General features: G+C 38.3%; 5 protein-coding genes across 5 annotated transcripts; 3 read left to right on the forward strand and 2 right to left on the reverse strand.

The window, feature by feature from the left end:
- The first annotated feature begins 333 nt into the window (after positions 1 to 333).
- On the forward strand, positions 334 to 1567 carry LOC117626283 (transcription factor bHLH162). The gene is made up of 3 exons (XM_034357957.1): positions 334 to 512; positions 715 to 1068; positions 1209 to 1567. The coding sequence occupies exons 1-3, from the start codon at positions 393 to 395 to the stop codon at positions 1293 to 1295; spliced, it is 561 nt and encodes a 186-aa protein (XP_034213848.1). The 5' UTR covers positions 334 to 392; the 3' UTR covers positions 1296 to 1567.
- Positions 1568 to 3511: 1944 nt separating this feature from the next.
- LOC117624717 (eukaryotic translation initiation factor 3 subunit D-like) lies at positions 3512 to 6531 on the forward strand. The gene is made up of 2 exons (XM_034356134.1): positions 3512 to 5289; positions 6202 to 6531. The coding sequence occupies exon 1, from the start codon at positions 3586 to 3588 to the stop codon at positions 5284 to 5286; it is 1701 nt and encodes a 566-aa protein (XP_034212025.1). The 5' UTR covers positions 3512 to 3585; the 3' UTR covers positions 5287 to 5289; positions 6202 to 6531.
- Positions 6532 to 9826: 3295 nt separating this feature from the next.
- On the reverse strand, positions 9827 to 11106 carry LOC117626135 (non-classical arabinogalactan protein 31-like). The gene is made up of 2 exons (XM_034357787.1): positions 10463 to 11106; positions 9827 to 10339 (listed from the first exon to the last, which is right to left on the reverse strand). Exons 1-2 carry the CDS (start codon positions 11040 to 11042, stop codon positions 10044 to 10046), a joined length of 876 nt encoding a protein of 291 aa, XP_034213678.1. The 5' UTR covers positions 11043 to 11106; the 3' UTR covers positions 9827 to 10043.
- A 4856-nt stretch (positions 11107 to 15962) lies between these two features.
- On the forward strand, positions 15963 to 17095 carry LOC117623769 (VQ motif-containing protein 4). The gene has a single exon (XM_034354737.1). The coding sequence runs from the start codon at positions 16165 to 16167 to the stop codon at positions 16909 to 16911; it is 747 nt and encodes a 248-aa protein (XP_034210628.1). The 5' UTR covers positions 15963 to 16164; the 3' UTR covers positions 16912 to 17095.
- A 2640-nt stretch (positions 17096 to 19735) lies between these two features.
- LOC117624677 (protein RALF-like 19) lies at positions 19736 to 20643 on the reverse strand. The gene has a single exon (XM_034356067.1). The coding sequence runs from the start codon at positions 20461 to 20463 to the stop codon at positions 20095 to 20097; it is 369 nt and encodes a 122-aa protein (XP_034211958.1). The 5' UTR covers positions 20464 to 20643; the 3' UTR covers positions 19736 to 20094.
- Between the last annotated feature and the right edge of the window lie 821 nt (positions 20644 to 21464).

Below are 21464 nucleotides of genomic sequence, written 5' to 3' on the forward strand. Positions count from 1 at the left end.
ACATCCTCTACGGTTGTTGAAAGCCGGAAATAGCACAGCACAGAACCATGTGTTTTCATTTGTGGAAATGACGGTCAAGGACTGTGGTGCGCACGTGGGGCCCTGCCAAACAAGGATGGAGGGTCCCAGTGCCCTCTGAAATCTGTAAATTTTCTCAGTAGCATCTAATGATATAGTACTGCCTTTATTTTCTCCTTTGGCTGTAGAGTCTTGATAAAAGCGCACACAACAACAAATTGATGACCAACATTTGTAAAGTTTTTGACTATTTATGTGTGATACATATATCACCAAGCACTTCAATTTTGCAAGTGAAAATTGTTTTCTGTTTATTGGTTGGTAGCACAGTACAGCTAACTTGGCTTTCTATCTAGCTAGAGCTGAGCATATTCATGGAGCAGTGCCCTAGTTCATCAAGAGCTGATAGGAAAACCATAGAGAAAAACCGGAGGAATCAAATGAAAGCCCTATACTCCAAGCTCAATTCTCTTGTTCCCCATCAACGTTCAAGGGTATCTCTCTCACTCTAAAGCCTATGTGTATATATATGTATTCATCAATAATGTTCTCTTGTCAAACTGTGAATTTGATTCATTCATCAAAATGATTTGGTTTAAAATGAGTAGTACTCGAGATTTCACAATCGCAACATAAGCATTTGTCTAACAAAGTAAGTCCATATTGAGAAGTGTTTTTGGTAATGGGATTTTGCAGGAAGTGACATCGCTACCGGATCAGCTAGATGATGCTGTGAACTACATCAAAAAGCTACAGACGAACTTGGAGAAAATGAGGGAGAAGAAAGAGTACCTAATGGGAACTGAGAAGAGTGGAAATAATAATGCAGGGTTTGTTGGTGGTGAAGTAATAGGGGGCTTAAAATCACCACAGATTGAGATTGAGATTCAAGAAATGGGTTCAGCTCTACAGGTTGTTCTGATAACTGGGCTGGATTATCAGTTCATGTTTAATGAATCAATTCGCGTGCTTCATGAAGAGGGAGCCGACATTGTGAACGCCAGTTTTTCAATTGTTGAAGATACCATTTTCCACACAATACATTCCCAGGTATAAGTAACCAAACAAACAACATTAATTCATTATAATTGTTTTTATTGTTTTTATTTTTTATAGATATAGATACATATATTTCTAAATAGAATGGTTTATTCATGAATGTATGCATGTTTTTGCTTCTTCATAAGTAGATTGGAGAGTCTGCACCAGGCCCCGTCGCAGCAAGGATATCAGAGAGACTGAAAAAGCTTGTAAACGGTAGAGCTGGTTCATTTTGAAGCATACAATATGATTACAAAGTGCTGCTCTATATTGAAGGGATTGATAACCTTAATTATATGTATATTTCTTTGAGTTTGGTTGGTGATCTTCTTGTGAGTTCTTTAGAATGACTAAGTTTATATACATATGCCCCTTGGTCACGGTCTCAGCCTTTTCTTTTCTTTTGCTTACATCTAGGACTTACTGCAGTTCAGCAAAATTCATGCTTGTTCACTCACTCAATGAAATATTGGGGTTTTTTGTCTCATCATATAAATTGTTAGGTGACTATCGGCAGAGTCCGAATTATACTTTCGATATAAATCAAGTATGATCAATCTTATATGATTCGAAAAATACATGCTTTCTTACTTGCACAACAAAGAGTAGTAGTCTACAGTAAGTTTCAAAAATTAGGTCATTGGAGGAATGCAAGGGTTGGAGAAGCAACAGAAATATTGTGTTCTGGTTTTCTTACAGTTGCTTCACCACTTATCTTCCATGTGCACAAACTAACCCTCCATTTGGATGAAGGAATTGAAAATTACATAGAATTCTAAAATGATAGAATTTAGATTTCCGTCATTTCAATTTCTGACAATTGAAGATTTCAGTGTTTGGATTTATGCATGTTGAATTTTGTAAATGATAGAATTTTGTAAATGGCACTATAGAATTTGTGAAATGACGTCTATTTTGGTGGAAATTAAACTCGGGAATTTGATGCCCCAATTTCCACAATTTTTTCCTTCATTTAATGAATTCCGTACTTAAGTTGCTAAACAAGGGAATTGTCAATTTCTCCTCTTAATAAATTTCTGACTTTTAGTTAAATTCCGAGTTATTTTAGTTCATCCAAACGGAGGATAAAGGTTCCAAAATTATTAATCTTTCCTTTGATTTTGTGTTATATGCTTATTTCGATATCTGATATATATGTATATATTGTGTGGAAGGAAATGGACAGAAAAAGTGGATGAGACTGGGAATCTGTGTTAATCTGATGAGTAGCTGGTTCATGTGGAACTTGTTTCTTTTTATCCTCCTATATGCTCCCTCTTTTAAATGTTTTCTTCCTTGACTTCACCTTTCTTTGAATTATTGAAGCTTACCAACATTTGTTATCTCTGGTGGTGACAGTCTTTTTCTGAAAATGATTCTCCAGTGCATAATTATTAGGGTACATAAACAGCTTATATTGTTTGAAGAAGAGAGAGATGAATTATTGGTTGATATTTCAGAACATGAATGGAAGAGTTTTGTTAAACAGGTAAGTCTGCGATGAATAGGAGCAATCGAAAGAGAACCTTCATACATTTGTACAGATAAGAAAAACTAGCTTACTGAATTTGCCCAATAAGCAGATAAGAACCTTCACTCATCATGTATGGGATTTCCAAAACCATGACAAGCTTCATAAGCTAATGACCATATGATCCATTGATATTTAATCTCCACTTTGTCTTTGTCGAAAGATGTTCTCAATTCAAATCTCATGATTGACGGTTGTTGAAAAATGTAAATAAAAGAGAACAAGTTTCCCATGAGTTAGAAGTGTGTTATATGTCTATATGAGGTCTATCATCTCAAATACTTTTTCGTCAGAGTTCGACATAACGCATTCAGCGCACAAAAAAAGTATTACAATTCACCAACTTTATAACAAATCCTCAAACCCTATCCAACAAAAGCAAAAAGTAAAGACATTGTGATGACAATTCACTAGGAAAAGGCACATGAAATAATTACAAATTATTATAAACATAATAAATAAATAAATAAAATCTTAGTTTATTATATATAGTCTTATTTTATGTGTGAGTTTGCCTTGCATTCATCATCATCATTGATCCTTAAATCACGTGAAACAGCATTACATATGCCATCACCAACGAAATGAGAAGTGTGCTATGCTTCTACTGAAAACCCTAATTATAATTAGTAAATCAAAAGAAGTCAGGACCAATTTCGATCTCCATACGAATTAATGCAGAAGCAGCAAAGTTGAACTTGTTTGACGAACTAATTTGGGTGTGTTGAATCAATCCAATCCAATTCTGCAAACCCTACAAGGCCCAACCCAACAAAATTGAGATTGATAAAGATACAGATAAAGCCCACACTTGACGAGAGAACCAACCAAGCCCCAAAAATACATAACGGGCCAGGGATGAAACAGTACATTAACCCGTAGTATATAAATGCACAAAAACTAGGGTTTAATCCCAAACCCAATCGGGACTGAAAGCTTCTTCCACTGTCAGCACAGCCAATTTCCTCTTTCCGAATCTCTCAAATCCATCAGACATGGTCGAAGGCTTCGAAGTCGGAGGCGTCCCGTTCAATCCAGACGGGTGGGGCCCACCGGACAGCGCCACCAACCCAACCACCACCTCCAACCTCCCCCTCAACGTCCCCTTCGCCCCATTCTCCCGCGCCGATAAGTTGGGTCGGATCGCCGACTGGACCCGCACCTTCAACAACCCAGCCCGGTCCAAGAACCCGGCGGATTCAGTCTTCGACTTCTCGAACGACGAGTCGTTCCCTGCCTCCGCCGATGACGACGCCTCATTCCGTCTCGTCGACGGAAAGCCCCCGCCGCGCCCCAGGTTCGGCCCCAAATGGCGGTTCCAGCAGCAGCGGCAGCTACCTCACCGCCGCGACGAAGAAGTCGAAGCCAAAAAGCGGGAGGCCGAGAAGGAGCGGGCCCGCCGCGACCGGCAATACAACATGAACCGGTCCAATGTCAATGTCCCTCGCCGCGAAGCCGCGGTTTTCAAATCATCGGTCGATATTCAACCCGAGTGGAACATGCTGGACCAGATCCCTTTCTCCACATTCTCAAAGCTGTCGTTTTCGGTCCCAGAACCAGAGGACCTGCTCCTCTGCGGTGGGCTTGAGTTTTACGATCGGTCCTGCGATCGAATCACGCCCAAGAACGAGCGAAGACTCGAGCGTTTCAAGAATCGGAACTTCTTCAAGGTCACCACCACCGACGACCCAGTCATTCGCCGACTTGCAAACGAGGACAAAGCTACAGTATTTGCCACTGATACCATTCTCTCGACTCTCATGTGCGCGCCCAGGTCGATTTACTCTTGGGATATCGTTGTTCAGCGAGTAGGGAACAAGTTATTCTTCGATAAACGTGATGGGTCGCAGTTGGATTTGCTTTCGGTTCACGAGACATCTCAGGAGCCATTGCCTGAAGCCAAGGATGATATCAATTCTGCTTACTCCTTGAGTGTTGAGGCTGCTTATATTAACCAGAACTTCTCGCAGCAGGTTTTGATTAGGGATGGCAATAAGGTAACATTCGATGAGCCCAACCCATTTGCGAATGAAGGTGAGGAGGTTGCTTCTGTTGCGTATCGCTACAGAAGGTGGAAGCTTGAAGAAGGTATGTATCTGGTTGCGAGATGCGAGGTTCAGAGTGTCATGGAGGTCAACAATCAGAGGTCGTTTTTGACTCTGAATGCGCTTAATGAGTTTGATCCCAAGTATTCTGGTGTGGATTGGAGGCAGAAGTTGGAGACCCAAAGGGGTGCGGTTTTGGCCACTGAGCTTAAGAACAATGCTAATAAGTTGGCTAAATGGACTGCTCAAGCTCTTTTGGCCAGTGCGGATTTGATGAAGTTGGGTTATGTTTCGAGGGTTCATCCGCGTGATCACTTTAACCATGTGATTTTGGCTGTGGTTGGATATAAGCCCAAGGAATTTGCTTCGCAGATTAATCTGAACACGAACAGTATGTGGGGTATTGTGAAGTCTATTGTTGACTTGTGTATGAAATTGAATGAGGGCAAGTATGTGCTTGTTAAGGACCCGTCTAAGCCTCAGGTTAGGATCTATGAGGTCCCTCCAGATGCCTTTGAGAACGATTATGTGGAGGAGCCGTTACCGGAAGATGAGCAAGTTCAGCCACCTACAGAGGATGGGCAAGGTGCTGAGCCAAATGCTGCTGCAAATGATGTAGAGGATAAGGAGGTTGAGGCTACTCAAGCTTAAAGGGTAATATTTCTAGCTGCATTTCAAACTGTACTGTTCCTTGCATTCTTAGTGTTTTAGTTATTTTTTTAATAATAATGTATGGAATTAAGCATTTTTTAATAATTTCATCATTGCTTAATGATTTCTTACCTTGTTCGTTTCCCTTTGAATAATGTATCACTTTGAATATGGCAAAAGGCTCCTGAAGATGAATATAATGATTTGCTTTAGTCATTCAAACTTCAACCTAACTAGATCGTGTGAAGTTCGAAGATCATTTCTTACAGTGTAAATTAATATCCTTTTCTTATTGAATCATTGTTCCTCTATCTGGGCTTAAGCTGAGAGAGAGGATTGGTGTTGAAAGATCGTATGAAAGGTGAAATAAAAAGAGAAGACGAATAGGAAACTTGTTCACTTTTAAATGTTAAATATAAACCCGAGGTTGTGGAAGGCCGTTGTTGCCAATCTTGACTTGTCCTTGCTTGATGTTACGCGTTGTTGTTCTATTATAAGCACACATTATATGGTGATTTTAATCTTTTTCCCCTTAAAAGTTGGCCACATTTGAACCTGAGAGCAAATACGGTTTCTTGATAATCCTTTGGTTGAGATTCTCTTTCGCTTCCAGCCACAGTTGACTCTTGTTAGAAATGGAACAGTTGACTGAACTCCTCTCCTCACATTTCTAGAAAGGAATCCTTTGATGCTTTCATGAATATGTTTAGTTTTTTCTTGAGGTTACTATTAAGTTTTGCATATTATCTTTTTGCCCCTTAGGTTAAATTCCTTGTGCTTTCAAGTTAATAAATGCATATTTTACGCGCATATTGCCTGCTGTATGATAGAATGTGACTTTTCGTTATAATACAAATTGGTTTTATGTTGCCCTTTTTTTTTTTTGATTGCTTCATCATTGGTTGGTGACTGCAGATTAAAAACGATGTTGCAATTGGTAAGAATGGAGACTTGGCTACAACTCTAATAGTTGCAATGGGGGAAGAAGCTTATATATGCCTTTTCAAGGACTTGTATTTGAAGTTAGCTAACTTTTATTTCGTCACTGGCATCAAGTATTCTATGAGTATTTGTAGTCTGCCATCTTTTATACTGGCTAGATAAAAACTTGTAGACCATGGGAATGTGGTTTTTGTTGCATCTGATTTCTTTTCTTTTTTACTTTTACCTGAAGTTTTCTGTTATGCTGTGTTTTGTAAAACTTCAATTTTGCCTTGATACGTGTTTGGTTTCTTGTCCATGGTATTCGGTTAGTTCTTTCTCCATTACGTTTGCGTTTAGAGTGTCTTCTGTTCGGAGGTTTGCTTGTTCTTTCCACTCTGCGGCATCTCCATTTACTCTGAAATTAGAAGTCTTTAAATTTGTGTGATTTCGTTAACCAAGGGAATTTAAGGAGCTGGTTATGCAATTTGTTTGGACGAAGTGGAATTTCAAGTAGCCACTCTGTAATCGTAATATTAATAGTGAAATTATTGGCTTTGGGCCCTCATTTCTAAGTGGAGGGGATTGGGCTAGGATTATATTATGGGCCTAGGCTGTTCGTTGCGGTTGCAGCCCAACTCTTTACGAGGTAGACCATCACTAGGATAGCAATCTAAAAATATTTAGAATGCAGTAAGTGATAAGGCTCTTAGATGAGGCCTCATTTCTCAACCATTTGATTAAATTTGTTATTTTGATCTAACGGTTAAGAGATAAGATCTCATCTAAGGGGCCCTCACTATAGAAATCTAGACATTCTCATGCATCTTTCTATTCATCCCCAATGTGGAATTGTTTACCAAACAAATCAAACACGGTCCATGTTAAGAAATTGTCATGCGTATTTCATACAATTCAACTCATAGTGTAGTGAAGTAAACTAAAAAGAAAGAAATAGTGCACGCCTCCCATTCTAAACCCTCAAAAATGTTGTAATTGTAGGTCACAGCAGTATCAAGAGAGCCACAAATTCCATGATTTGAATCCACTTCTTGTTGTTGATGCGTTTTTGTTTTTTTGGCCAAATGATATAGCAGTTGGCCCCACTAAGCACCTTCTCAAAGTAGGTTAGGACAAGATCAGCTGCGTGGGAAGAAGATTTCTTCTTTATTGGACAAACTCCGACGCAAACCATACCATATGAAACAGAATTGTCCCACAAATTACCAACAGGAAAGAGGCACCCTTCTTTTTTAATTTTTTAAAGGCTTATACAAGAAGAAATTATTAATCACCCTTACAACATCTGGATAATTACAGGAGAAATATGGATCTACAGTAATAAAAAAAATATAGTAAATTTGACTTACACCCTTCAAATTCAACTTACCTTACCTGCAACCCTTCATTTTTTGTTCCTATAAATAATACCCAATTTTTATAAGTAAAAACCCATAACTAGGATCCAACTCATCAAGTTATCTTATTAAGCTCAATATCTGATTTATTATAATTTTTTGATTGCCAAAATACCCCTATTTATTTTTCAATGTGTAATGGGGTGGTGTTTTAATTTTTGGTTCCCCAATTTATTGTGGTGATTCCCTCTAAAAAAATTTGTCCGCAATTAATTATCCGTTTTATTATTAAAATTCATTAATATAGTCAACAATTTGTGGGCCAAAAAAGTCTGTTTCCATATTGCCTTTTTGAAATTTTGTTCCATCTTTCCCGGATAATAATTACCTATTTTAGAACTTGGATTTCATTTATTGTACCTAGTTTTTTCATGGATAATAATTTACCTATTTTTTATTATAAATCATTGTATACCTATTTTTCTGTAATAATCTACCTATTTTTTTTAAAAAATTATTGTGCACCTATTTTTCTATAATTTAGTTTTTTCATGGATAATAATCTACCTATTTTTTAAATTACAAATTATTGTGTATCTATGTTTTCTATAAATTATTATGTACCTATTTTTCTTTAATAATTTACCTATTATTTTTAATAAATTATTGTGTATCTATATTTTCTATAAATTATCATGTACCTATTTTTCTGTAAATGTTTTTGGTAAATAATATACCTATATTTTTATACGCATATATTTATATTTATATTTTTCATAGGTACATTATTGGATATGTAATTTACATATATATTTTTGGTTTGCAATTTTAAGGCGATGGGGTGATTGATATGCTATTAATAGGAAGTATTAATTACAATTATGGTAGTGAATAAAATGATTGAAATAAATTATAAATAAAATATGAAATTTAGTGGCAATGATGTAAAAACGTAGGAATACTATGACCTCTTATATCCTACTGGTTATTTAAATTTAAAATTAAATTTTACATATAAATTTATAGAATGATAAGTATATGTCTAGAAAATAAAAAAATGTAAGGACCTATATTGGACTTACATAGTGTCGCTCACAAATGTCATATATATTTTGATTTTCTAGCTAAGCATGCAACCATGTTAATGTACTAATTTTTCATTGATATATATTAAATTAACCTATGCATGTCAATCTATGTGTATGCGTGCAGAGAGAGAGACACAGAGGGAGAGAGAGAGAGGTGGGGATAATCGGCATACACTCACCGCTAGCGTCGCCGATAAATGCTGGGGACTCGTAACTTGACATAGGAAACTTGGAAAGCTAAGGCCGTTTACGAGAAAAATGTTTGAAAATTGCAGGTCAGATAGTGTGTTTATTTTATTCAACCTGTCCCATAACCATCATTGGTCCAAGACTGGCTTTTTCGTTGAAAGCTTCATCACCAATTTTTCCACCAAAATTATTGAGCCTGACAGAGATCAATAATTATTTATTATTACATATACCACTATAAATTTGAAAAACAAAAGTAGGTTTAGCTTGGAGAGGTGTGTGTATATGCTGAGTTGCTCAGCCAACCCAAAAATAGCTCCCAGTCTGCAACTTTTTCTGTCATGTGATGTGATCCACAGAAACCAATTAAGCTCTCAAAAGCTCCATCCATGGCATAATATTGAGCAAATGCCATGCCCATGCACCACCCAACTTACTACCTAATGCACCCAAGAAAGGAATGAGATGGGTGGAAAATGGAACCAACCACGTGGCAAGCACGCATGGTGTTTATAGCATATTCTTTTTTTTTGATAGATATGCCATGTAAATTTTTGGCTCCACAAGATTCTTTTTCTGGATCAGCCCCCACCAGACACATGATTTGACATGATTAACTTTTCTAATTGTCCAAAGACAAAACTTAAAAGCAGCGGCTGATCTATGAATCATGTTGTCCTTATCTATAATACGGCCTTTTATCTCTGTTTGGTAAAAAGGAGCAAGGACGACTGAGCTGAGGGGCCACTGGATAACGTTCCTTCCTTCGACATAATTATACATGACCTTTCAAGAATCCAATGGCTGAGAGGAGCTCAGTGCACCAGACTGTGCATGCATGCATGCCGAGGAGCTGTTCAAATTCAAATTCAATGCTTTCTTTATTCTACAAAACAAAGCAAAAACGAAAGCTCCATGTCTGCCATCCATACACTACAGCAAGCAGTAAAAATTATATGACCGTTGAATAAATAAAACTTTCACTACAAGTTAAAATAGGTAATTCTATTATTAATAATTCAAAGGGTACACCACAACATTACCATTCTAAAAATCCCATTATTTCTTTTTAGCCAAATAAGAACAGAGTACAATTAAAAACCATTGTTAGGGGAAAACCCTAACAATGGCAGATTATGCAAGGATTATGTGGTGAAAACTAGACAAAGACTCAGTACAAAACACACAAGCTGTAAAGAAACTAATGGCATTTGGGCTCAAAGGCAAATGGGCCAACATTGTAGAGAAGGAATGGGAGTTTCTTGGACATGAAAGGCTTCTGTGGCCTCAAGACTGCACCACTCAAACCGGCATGGAGATCAGAGGGCTTAGAGCAAGTGGCAGAGGGTGATGAGACGAGGAAGATCTTGCACTTGTGAGCTCCGAATGTGGTGATGGTCTTGGGTGCTGTGATGAAAAAGTAGCCATTTTTGTCTGTGTTGGTTTTCACAACCAATGGGTACTTGGTGTTGTTGCACTGTAGCTTGATAGTAGCTCCTGCAGTAAAAAAATAAAATAAAAACCAAATCCAAGGTCACATTGTTAGAAAAATGTTTATATAAATTAATGGTATTTTTGTTGTTGTAATTTAAGTGAAATGCAGAGGAGTTATGGACTGACCAAGAACAGGGGAGGCGCCCAAGAGGGTGTCAACGCCGGCGTATTTGCAAGACTTGCAGTAAACAACGCCTTGCACCGCTACAAAGCTCCTTGGGAAAGGTTTCTTAGGCGGGAACTGCGGAGGGTGAACCGGGGGGTGGCTTGGGCTCTGAATCGGTGGGTGAGCCGGTGGTGCATAGTGGGTTGGAGGGTGACTCGGGGGTTGAACCGGGACGTGAGTAGGAGGATGAGCCGGTGGGTGGCCATGGTGGTGGTGGTGGCTTGGTGGGTGGACCGGGGAATGGGTTGGAGGGTGAACTGGTGAATGGGTTGGAGGGTGGACCGGTGAATGGGTTGGAGAGTGAACCGGTGGGTGAACCGGGGAGGCAGTAGGAGGGTGTGGGTGTGGGTGTGGGTGGTGGTGGTGGTGGTGTGTTGGTGGGTGTGCAGGGGAAGCTACTGGGTGTGAATAGTGAACATGGTGGTGGGGAGGAGAGCTTGGGGGTAAAACATCAATTACATTTCCAAACACAGTGAAGCAACTCAGTAGAAGAACTGAGAGCTGCACAAAGACTAGAGCTCTAGCTTCACCAAAACCCATAGTTTCTTTCCTTCCTTCTCTCTAGTCTTTTTTCTTGAGAGAGAGAGAGAGAGAGAGAGAGAGAGAGAGATATGGAGTGGGGGGCTCAATGAATTGAAATTTATAGAAATTGAAGCCAGGATTCCCTGCAGTTTTTCTTCATGAACTTGGTTTTGAATTTTGGTGTGGAGGGTTTGGGCTTGGGCTGGGCTTGGGAGGGTGAATCGTAGGAGTGTAGTGGACAAGCTGCACAGAGGGTCACGTGCCCAGCAACGAGTAACCAATTTTTGCATATAGCAATGTAGAAGTTTCCAAGGCCCTTTGAGAGTTGAACCTTTTTATTTTAGTAATTAATAATATAAGTCTTTGGTTAAATAAACTCAAACTCAATAATAGTTTATGGAATTTATTAAAAGAATAAAATGAAAGCAGACAGATGAGTAGACCGTAGGACATGGCCCAGAAAAAAGGCCGAGGCAAAGCAATCATAAAATGACAAAAGCTTGCTTGATGGAGGAGAGAATATTGTACCTTACAAGAAGACATCAGTCAGCTTTTACTTATTTACTAGCCCAGCAATCCACTTTAGGCATCGTGTAATTTTCATATGGGTAATTCCAACGCATAACCTAAGGGTAGGATAACCGTTCTTAATCAATTCGACTATAAATTTCTTTATTCTCAACGTTTGATTTCACCGTGTGGTGTAAGTGTCATTTAAAATCATAAATAACATGTTCTAATACCATATTAAAATTAACGCATTCAATCCAGAGTGAATTTGTAGTTGACATTTGAACATGCTCAAAGGAACATGAATTCATATTCTCAACACCTAAAATATTGTCGGCACACCTAGCTTGGTAAACAATTCCTTAATTGTGTCTTAATCAAAAAGCTTAGTTGATTTGAATGCTAATTATAGCTCCAGACTGTGGTTGTCAGTGGCAACTGCAACTTGTCAAGAGTGTAGAAAGTTCGACTTGGATTCCATCCCACCGCTTCAGATTTGACCCCGATTATTCGGTTCAAAAATAAATCATGCGCCACTTGGATTCCATCCATACTTATAATTTACTCCATTATTAACAACTAAATGGTAATTAATGGACATTGTATCCCATACTTCCCTCGAGTTTTGGGCTTTCACTGACTCCATAGCCCAATACTTTTACTCTTTTTTTTTGGGGGTCAAAATTACGTTTCTTCCAATCAATTAAAAATAAATAAATAAGCTGTCCTTGTATCAGAAATGACCTATGCAATTGCAGAGGTTGGTCAGATTTTAGTGAGTTTTTATTGCTTGATTTAGTTTTATCTGGGTTGAATATTAATTCAACCTGTCCGATAAGGTTCTGATAACTATATATATATATATATCTACTTGTTGTGTTGAATTGGCAATGAGATGAAGTCAGAAAATGAGTTCATCTAGGTTGAATTCTAGACATTATGCTTCCTCTGAACTGTTTTGCCCCGCAATCCAACGCAATCTGGATTCTGGTTCAAAGCTTGACTTTCTTTGGATCTTAAAATTCGTCATTGCTTTCCTCATATTCTATTTTATTGTTTATACCATTCATATTTTTCAAGGTCATGAGCCCAATCCACCGTTCATGTTGTTTTGTATGTCATGGCCATGATCATGATCGGGGAAACTAAATTACAGTTTGAAAAAGATTTGTAGATGAAGTGGTTAAATGCACTTATCTCCTCACCCGAGATCTTAAGTTCGATTCTCTCTTTCCGAATATCGCTTATATTGACAAGTAACATTTGTGTCTCTTCAAAATGTTTTCAAACAATGAAAAACGTAAGAATTTCTTCTGTTTTATAGTTAATAATGATAGATATGTAGAACTTGATTACTAACCAAACAACGTTACAATATGAATACATATAGAAACGAAAAATAAACTGACTAAAGTGGAAAATGGATATATAGCTACAAGAATCAAAATGTAATTAGGCCGTCTAACCAAACCCAGAGAACAAACAAGGACAAGCGCAGGCCTTTTACAGCCATGTACATAAAGCTTAAATAATCAGCCCATATCTTCATTTGCCCATCAGCCCATTTTACTTCTACAGTTTTATGTAAGGTAAAGGTATGGAGTGAATGAACGATTTCTAATTCCTTGTCTGGAAGTGGAATATTGCATATCGTATCGAGCTAATTTAAGTGGGGCATTAAAATGATTGGTTATATAATAAAGGCTAAATCAAGTCGGTGACCACGATCAGTTTATTATTGTGAGAAGTCAAATTAAGCATGCTGCATGTCCTCTAAATCCTCGGGTAAGTAGGGCACCCACCCCTTAGAGGATGTAACTTATGCAGTTTCATGTCTTCAATCATAGAAGAAAGTGTGTATATGTTGGGCTGCCAAATAATTGAAAAGGCTAGCCAAGCCAAGCATGGCAGTCCCAAGACAAGCAAGTTTACAGAGTGCCCTTTTCATGCATGTGAAAATGCGCACTGGATTTCAGCTTCTGTCACAATCAAAATCGTGGCTTGTGATGGCATCGAATCTGACTTCCGCAAGTATGTTGCATGCAGAAATGTTGTGATGTAAAAGAAAATTAAAAAAATGTCTGCATCCCAACTAATAGAATTTCTAAACGTGCTCAGTGGGTGCATCTACAATTTTCACTCATAAATTGGGATTGGTATAGGCCAAAATCAGGACAAGGATCGAAATGTTCATGCCTGTCCGCTCTAAAAAATTCCCCACACAACACCACCATAGAAGAGAAAGGAGAAAAATTTATATATCACAGGAATAACACTAATTTGATATCTCGTGATATACAAGTTCTTCTCGAAGACGAAGGAAGGGCCTAAAATAATTATATACAAAATCCTAACATGTCAAGCCTGCATTTGATAACAGGATAAGGCTCTTGGTAGAAGTGACTGATATAGAGCAGAGAGTGTGGTCCCTTTTGAACCTCTCACAGTACAAGTAGCTTAAGCTTTTAGTTCATATAAATGAGAATTGGATTCACCTCTCATTTTCACTTTTGTCTATTGGGATCCTGTCATTAAGTATCAACTTCAATGTTTGACATGTGCTAAAGGAGATTGGAAACTCTCATCTCATCTCACCCGCCCAAATTTATAGGAGGTTCCAAATTCTGATTCCAAATCTCCGTTAGCTAGCAACTTCAATCGCAGATATAATTCCTCATGTCTTGCGATGCATATAAACTTACCTACTCCGGATTCGTAATCTTTTTCTCTGTTTCTCTCATCACGTCATATTTCGTTTGAAGAAAAAGTGTATAAAATTGTTGCATATAAGTCTTTTCATATAATTCATCGCTGTATAAAATGCTTAAGTTAGAGTTTCTTTAAGCATCTTTAGAATATAGAATACTAGAGGACACCAACTCTTGTTGTTGGTCATTGACTTCTTTCATCTAACTCCAAAAGTGAGACGACCAAACATGAAAAAAAAAAAAAGATAACAAATATTTAGAATTGCTTGAAGAGTTCTTCTTGTTATTTCCTGCAAGAACAAACAAGACGTATCAAAATGTCTTTTTCCCTTTTACTCCCACAAAGGGCAAAAGGGTGAGAGTTTGGTTTAATGGGGTTTCATTAACGACACCGCAAGTTGTATGAAAAATATCAAAGGGCTAGTTAAAAGCTTATTAAGCAGAGAGAGAGAGAGAGAGAGAATGTGAGATAAGAAAATCAATGGGTCCGGGTCATGTTGGGTCGGGGTACTGTTGTACTGTCATGTACTGTGTAGTTGGCATATGACAAACACATTGTGCAGACCGCTGATGATGACATTTTCTTGGGGTCATGGACCAGCCAGGGCCGAACTTGGAACCATTGCAACAAAGTTGAGGGTAAAGTAGTAATTCAACGAGGAGAGGTTGGACATAGTTTGCATCTAAAGATAATTTTGTTAATTTACTTAATCCTGGTTTATAAATGTGGCTTGTGCAGATTAAGTGCACCAGCACCACCTCCCAAACAAAGCATTTGACTAATTAATATGTTAAATGTTAGCACACTAGTAAGCTTTTTTGCAAGTCAATGACACCTTTGAACATTTTTTTTGGGTGATTTCTTAACATATTCGTTATCTCTCTCACAGCTAGAACTGGGAAACGGGTTATTCATTTCATTTTTAGATTAATTAAACAATATATTAAGTTAACGAATTAACACAAAACGATTTGTTAAATAAACGAGTTGACACAAAACTACCCATTAAGTTAACCAGTCGGTATTGCCATTAACTCGCGGCCACCCGTTTTCTGAGTGCATGTTTGTTTGTTCTCCTTTGCTGCTGCTGGCTCTGTGCTTTTTATGTCATGCGTGTTCTGGTTTCTTTGCTTCTGTCATGTCAATATGTGTTCAGATTATTTTTGACTTTTTTTTGCTCACTTTGTATTCAACTTCCATCTCATCGTCGATTCGTGGTTACAAACCTAGAAAACATATCAAACGACCCCGTTTGTACTGTACTTGTACTTGATATGGACTGTAATAAGAGAAATCATATAGTTTATGAATAACAATTCTTGTTAATATGGTAAGAGAAGCGACGTTATACATGTAACGGACGGATGAAACAATTATATCTACAACACTCATCACGTAACTAATTGTTTCTATGTATACTTCATCATACCCTTCACTAGTATATGGTATTTGTATGTAACAAAAAGAAGTTAAATACTCATTAAAAATGCTGGATATAATAAAATTTACAAATTTAAAGTCATGTCCACAGTGATGATACATGAATGATAATATTTTTTTCTAGAAAGATATCTTGAATAATGACAACATCAGTGGAAAAAGCAACCCCATTACAATATTAAATATCATTATGGCCTCAGTTTTTTGATAATTGACCTCAACTTATTACATTAATTAGGAGTATATATATATCACTACGTCCTCATAGCGCGTGAGAGAACTTCCCACACCAGTAGAACCCAAAGTCCCCACCAAAACTTTCTTACCAAACCAAACGAAAAGCAACAATTTCTCATCTCAAGACATCGAAGTCTCTCTTCTTCCTCCCCCCTCCCCTTCCCTCCCCCTCTTCTTATTTTCTCTCCTTCCTTCAACTTTCTCGGCAACCAAACAGTGCAAGAAATCAGAACCATCATCATCAATGGAAACCTCGCCAAGACACCAACAAGAGAACCCAAACCCTTCTCTGCTTCCTTCTCCAAACAGCCACAGCTCCAACAGCAGCACAAGTAGCACCCACAGCAACAACAATGGACTTCAAGCTCCCCCAACAACTCCAACTCCCCAACCCCCAAAACCCATCACCAGATCCGAATCCGCCAACCCGTACCCCACCACCTTCGTCCAAGCCGACACCAACTCCTTCAAACAAGTCGTCCAAATGCTAACCGGATCCTCCGAAACCGCCAAGCAGGCCTCTTCAAAACCCCCCAACACCTGCCCAGACCCGCATAACAAAACCCACATACCACCCATCAAATCTACGCCCAAAAAGCAACAATCCGGGTTCAAGCTCTACGAGCGCCGAAACTCACTCAAGAACCTCAGAATTAACCCCCTAATCCCCGTCTTCAGTTCCAACGCCTCCGGCTTCTCTCCCCGAAACCCTGAGATTTTATCTCCGAGCATTCTCGATTTCCCGGCTTTAGTTCTCAGCCCGGTCACGCCGCTCATACCCGACCCGTTTGACCGGTCCGGGTCGGCCAATTACTGGTCGAATCCCAATGGGTGTGCCCATTTAAACAAGGAGGCTGAAGAGAAAGCCATTAAAGAAAACGGTTTTTACTTGCACCCGTCACCGAGCACGACCCCGAGGGAATCGGAGCCCCGACTGTTGCCTTTGTTCCCTACGACGTCGCCTAGAGCTTCAGGTTCATCTTCTTCTTGAATCAAACCAACTCTAAATTTTTTAGTTTTGTGTAATTTTAATATGTTATTGTTGACATTGATCGTGATGATGATGCTGAGGATTGAGGAACATAAATTGTAATGGAATATTTGCAGAGAATGAGAGAGTCCTTAATCAAAATGTAAAATTTCATGTATGCCTCTCCTTTTAATTTTGCTTTAAACTCATTTCCCATGTTTGGTTGCTGAGAAAGTTGAGGGGAGGAGAGAAAAGAAAAGTTCCAATTTCCTCTACGAGGCCAATTGCGATTGACGGGTGAAAAAAATCTAGAATTTGAATTGGGGAGTCAAAAAGTCAACATGGGGAGTGAATTGAATTCAATGGAATTTACTTGATATGGTTTGTCTACTCTTTTTATTTTTTCACTAAATAGAGAAGTAAATAGGAAGATGTAATTCAACTCATAAATTATTGGGCATTAATTATAAGAGTGTAAGAAGTAATTGTAGGTAGATGAACAGGAGGAGTGAGAGTCCAAAAAGAAAAAAGTAAAAGAAGAAAAGAAAAAGAGTGAAAGGGGAAAGAATTTGTTTTTTTATGTCAATGGGAAAAATGAGCTTTGGGATAGCTGTCAAAGAAAGAGGGGAAGAAATGGGCAAGGAATCTTGACCCTTCTGTTGTTTTTCTCAGTGAGATAAAAGATGCCAAGCAAGGCAGCCTGCATTCTGTTGTATTCACTACATAGGTCTTTTTCTTAAAAACCAAAAATATCAATGCATGCATTTTTTCTTTCCTCACCTACTGCTACTGTTATTGTTAGACATTTAGGGATTTTATGCTTAATAATAATTATTAATTTAGAATAGTTTAGAATATCGAGCTTAGATGCGAGCGTTTCCGCTGTTATAGTGTGTTACGAGCACTATTTCATGCTCTAGGCATGGTGGATCTATAATTATAGGTCATGATATAGGTGAGAAAGTGACCTTTGGATGTATGATGGGTCCTACTTTTTATCTTTTAGTCTTAGGATCAATCTAGCTTAAGAAGCTGATTCTCAGAAAAAAGTTCCTTAGTGTGTAATGGTTGGCCCATCTTAAGTGTCAATCTATCCCCGGTTTCGTTTCGTGTAAGTGTTTCTCAATCTTAAGCTGTTCTGCCTGCAGATTAATGTTTTAGGGTGGAGATGTTGATTATTGGGTTGTTGGGTCCCATTGAAATTTTTGTACCTACTTGGCAGACTTATAGTCGTCTACTTGGTTGAGTTTCTTGGTGGGTCGTGGCCTTTTGAATCGGTGTGAAAAGCAATCATGCAAATCAGCAAAGGTTCTCTTCTCTGTTGAAATCTAACATGGTTTTTGAGTTTACTTTTTGACTCAACAAAAAGTCCAAAAACTCTGTGCAAAATGCAATGGGGACGCATGAGAAAGTGAAAGTGGAGGAGGCAGTAGTGGGACATGTGATGATGAAAGAAGAGAAAGATTGAGAGACAGGCAGTGATGAAGTGATGAAAATTAAGACGGGAAAGCCAGAAAATATGGGTAGGGCTGGCCTCTTGTGCTTTGTTTTTTTTGGTTTCCTTTGCACCGTATGGTAACATATGGTTGTTGAGGGATTGATTGCGAATTTGAAACTTCCATATGGACTGTTTGGAAACCCATTTGGCCTTTGCTAGTGTCACCAATGATGTGTGGGTTTCCACGCCCGTCAACAAACGTTTCTGATAGTGTTTGGTAGAAAATATACAAGTGCTTATGAGTCAAAAAAATGCTTTCTAAAGAAGCTCTTAGCAGTAGCACTCCGAAATGGATCAGATAGCACTCCCATATCTAAGAAACACTTTGGTAAACTTATGGCTGGGTGTTTCTAGTTTTGCTGTTGATGCTTTTAGAATTCGCCTCTTATCTTTGACAACGCTTGCAAGAAATTGGATCAGATAGCGTTTGACTTGGTCCAAAACTGTGGACCTAAGTTCTCCAAGCTTGGGCCAGTAGATTAATTAGTCAACGAGTCTTGTTGGGTTGAATGTACAACCAGAATCATTCATCTTTATCCATTGGGTCAATTCATCGTGATTCGTGATTCGTGATTCGTGATTCGTGATTCAACCTAATCTATTTTAAACCTAATTTAATATGGCTAATTTTCTTGTTGATGACTATCATGTTAAAATCAGATTAATTTCCTTTGCAAAATTACCCAACTCTCACTCTTTTTATATTGTAAGATTGATGGGTATCATATAATATTATAAAATTAATTGGTCAGATGTTAGCCCTGTCCACATGCATAAAAACTTATTTGTAACGAGATAGCACTATTTTGCTATTTCTGGTCGTCGCGTCATTGACCGGGTATAACAAAAAGTGATATTCCTATTGCATATCGACTTAAGATCGAGCCAAGCACTACTAAACGTTATGCCACCTGGCTTATACTTGGATGCATGACATCATCAACCAATCTCACTACCTAATTTTTGGGTCATACTCATATCACTACTTTTCTTTAGTGAGCTTTTCATCAAAGGTCTTTTATCTTTATCCACAGTTTTCTCAAAGCTATAGCAATTCACCTTTTTTTTTCTCTTCTTTTTCTAAACGAAATATATTTTATTTGGTGGGCATCTCGCTAATCACTATCAATTTGGGCGTAAAAAACTACTAATTCATAATTTTCTATGTATTGGAATGACCTCTTTAATTATACCCTTATTAATATTTTATTTTTGGCTATTTTGGTTTTGGACCACGCCCAAAACATCTTTAAGGGCAGCACCCAAAAATGTTGTTTCTATAAGTTGTTTGCATGCATGTGATTAGTCCCAAAGCACATTATCATTAGAAAATAAAACTCCAACAACAACAAAAAAGTTGTAATTCCTCATTGAAATGAAATCATACGTACCCAAGGTATATATATCTAGATTATTCATTTCCTCCTTGAAATACAAGCATATATAGTAAATAAAGATATATAGATATAACCAAAACAAAGATTACAGAAGCAAGCAACTTCACATAATAATTCAACAAACACAGTAATTAATCTTAAAATTCAAAAGGAGGAAGTCATATAATCTTGAAAGCATGAATGTCGATGATGATCGATGATTTTGATCCCACTTTCATTCTCTTTTCACTATATATCCTTGTACGTACGTACTATTTCTTTTTTATTTCTCTTTGATCTGGTCTTGTAAATAAACCGAATTGATCACATTCAGCGTCTGGCGCAGCGGGTGATGATGGTGCAGCCGCGCTGGTAAGGGTTGGCTCTCTGCCTGTTTTGGCAGTTGTAGTAGGACTGGCCGCGGCGTCCGCATGGCACAGCATTGCGCCTCAGGGCACCGTAAGCAATGTACCTTCCTTGAGCCCCTCTAAGTGTTCGACGGCTGCTCTCTGAGTCCATCATCATTTCGTTTTCTTCTCCGATCATGTCTCCAACTTTGCTGTTGGCTCTGTCGATCAGCGACTCGTCGTCGTGGGCGGTGAAGCTGAGGCCCCAGCTGGCCTCATGCCCTTTAGCTGATGACTGGGCCACCATGGCCAAGACCACCATCAGCACAATCAAGCACACTTTGTATCCCATCTTCGTTTTGATAGTTTAGGACAGGTACGTACGTACACAAACAAACTGGGTTTTTGTTCTTTGCAATTTGTTTGTAGGATGAGAGAAAAGAGAGCGGCTTTATGGCCTTTGTCTCTGCCCTTCCTTGTTCGTGGAGGGAAAGAGAATGAAGGATATAGAGGAAAAGGTGGGTAGGGTTGGTTATGAAGCTGGTTTCTTGGGATAAAAAAAGACGGGTCTAATTTAGCTTGTGGGTTGTCCGTTTCTTTCTCCTTACTTTTCTGTCTTTTTGTTCGCTACCTGATTAATACAAGAGGAGGAGTACTATTATTAGTCGTGCGTGAGCGCGTGAATTTCATTAACGGAGTTAAAAAACTTTCTCGTGCTCATGCACAACTATTTTTGGTATAGATGTAGTTGTTTTTGTGTTGTATGTGAATATTGTTAGGACATAATGGCCAATTATATTTTTCTAACCGTCATTTCCTGTAATTGGAATGTAAATCCAATTTTCTCTCCAACAAGTTCCAAGTTTTATGGTTGTTTGATCAGCATGCAGGGTAACTTGAACTAACAACCTCTTTCTATTTTCTATGGTTGCCAGCCAAGGTCATTCTCTTCTCAAATTCTTTTGCATATTACCAATATTTTGGCACCTTCTTGTGAAACATTGCACATTGGGTTTATGGTGGCCCATAATCTTTCTTTGAAAAATTCGTACCTTGGACATGGGGTAAACGTGGATTTGAGCTTGTGAGGACAGAATGGCTTAAATATTCTAGCCCATCTCTTTCTTTTCAAAGTTTCCAACTCTGTTTTCAAACTAGTCCCAAGATTTTTCTACTCTGCTTGGCCGAGATGGACAGATCAACGTACGCACTCCACACAAATTAAGAGGCCAGTTTAAGATTTTGAGTATCAGTTAAATTGGGTAATAAGGACGCCTAATGAGTGATTAATTTTGATTAAAAGTAATGGCAATTCATTAAGATGCATCCAAACTTATATTCACTTCAATATTT

Source organism: Prunus dulcis, chromosome 4 (assembly GCF_902201215.1).
Source record: "Prunus dulcis chromosome 4, ALMONDv2, whole genome shotgun sequence".
Classification (NCBI taxonomy): domain Eukaryota; kingdom Viridiplantae; phylum Streptophyta; class Magnoliopsida; order Rosales; family Rosaceae; genus Prunus; species Prunus dulcis.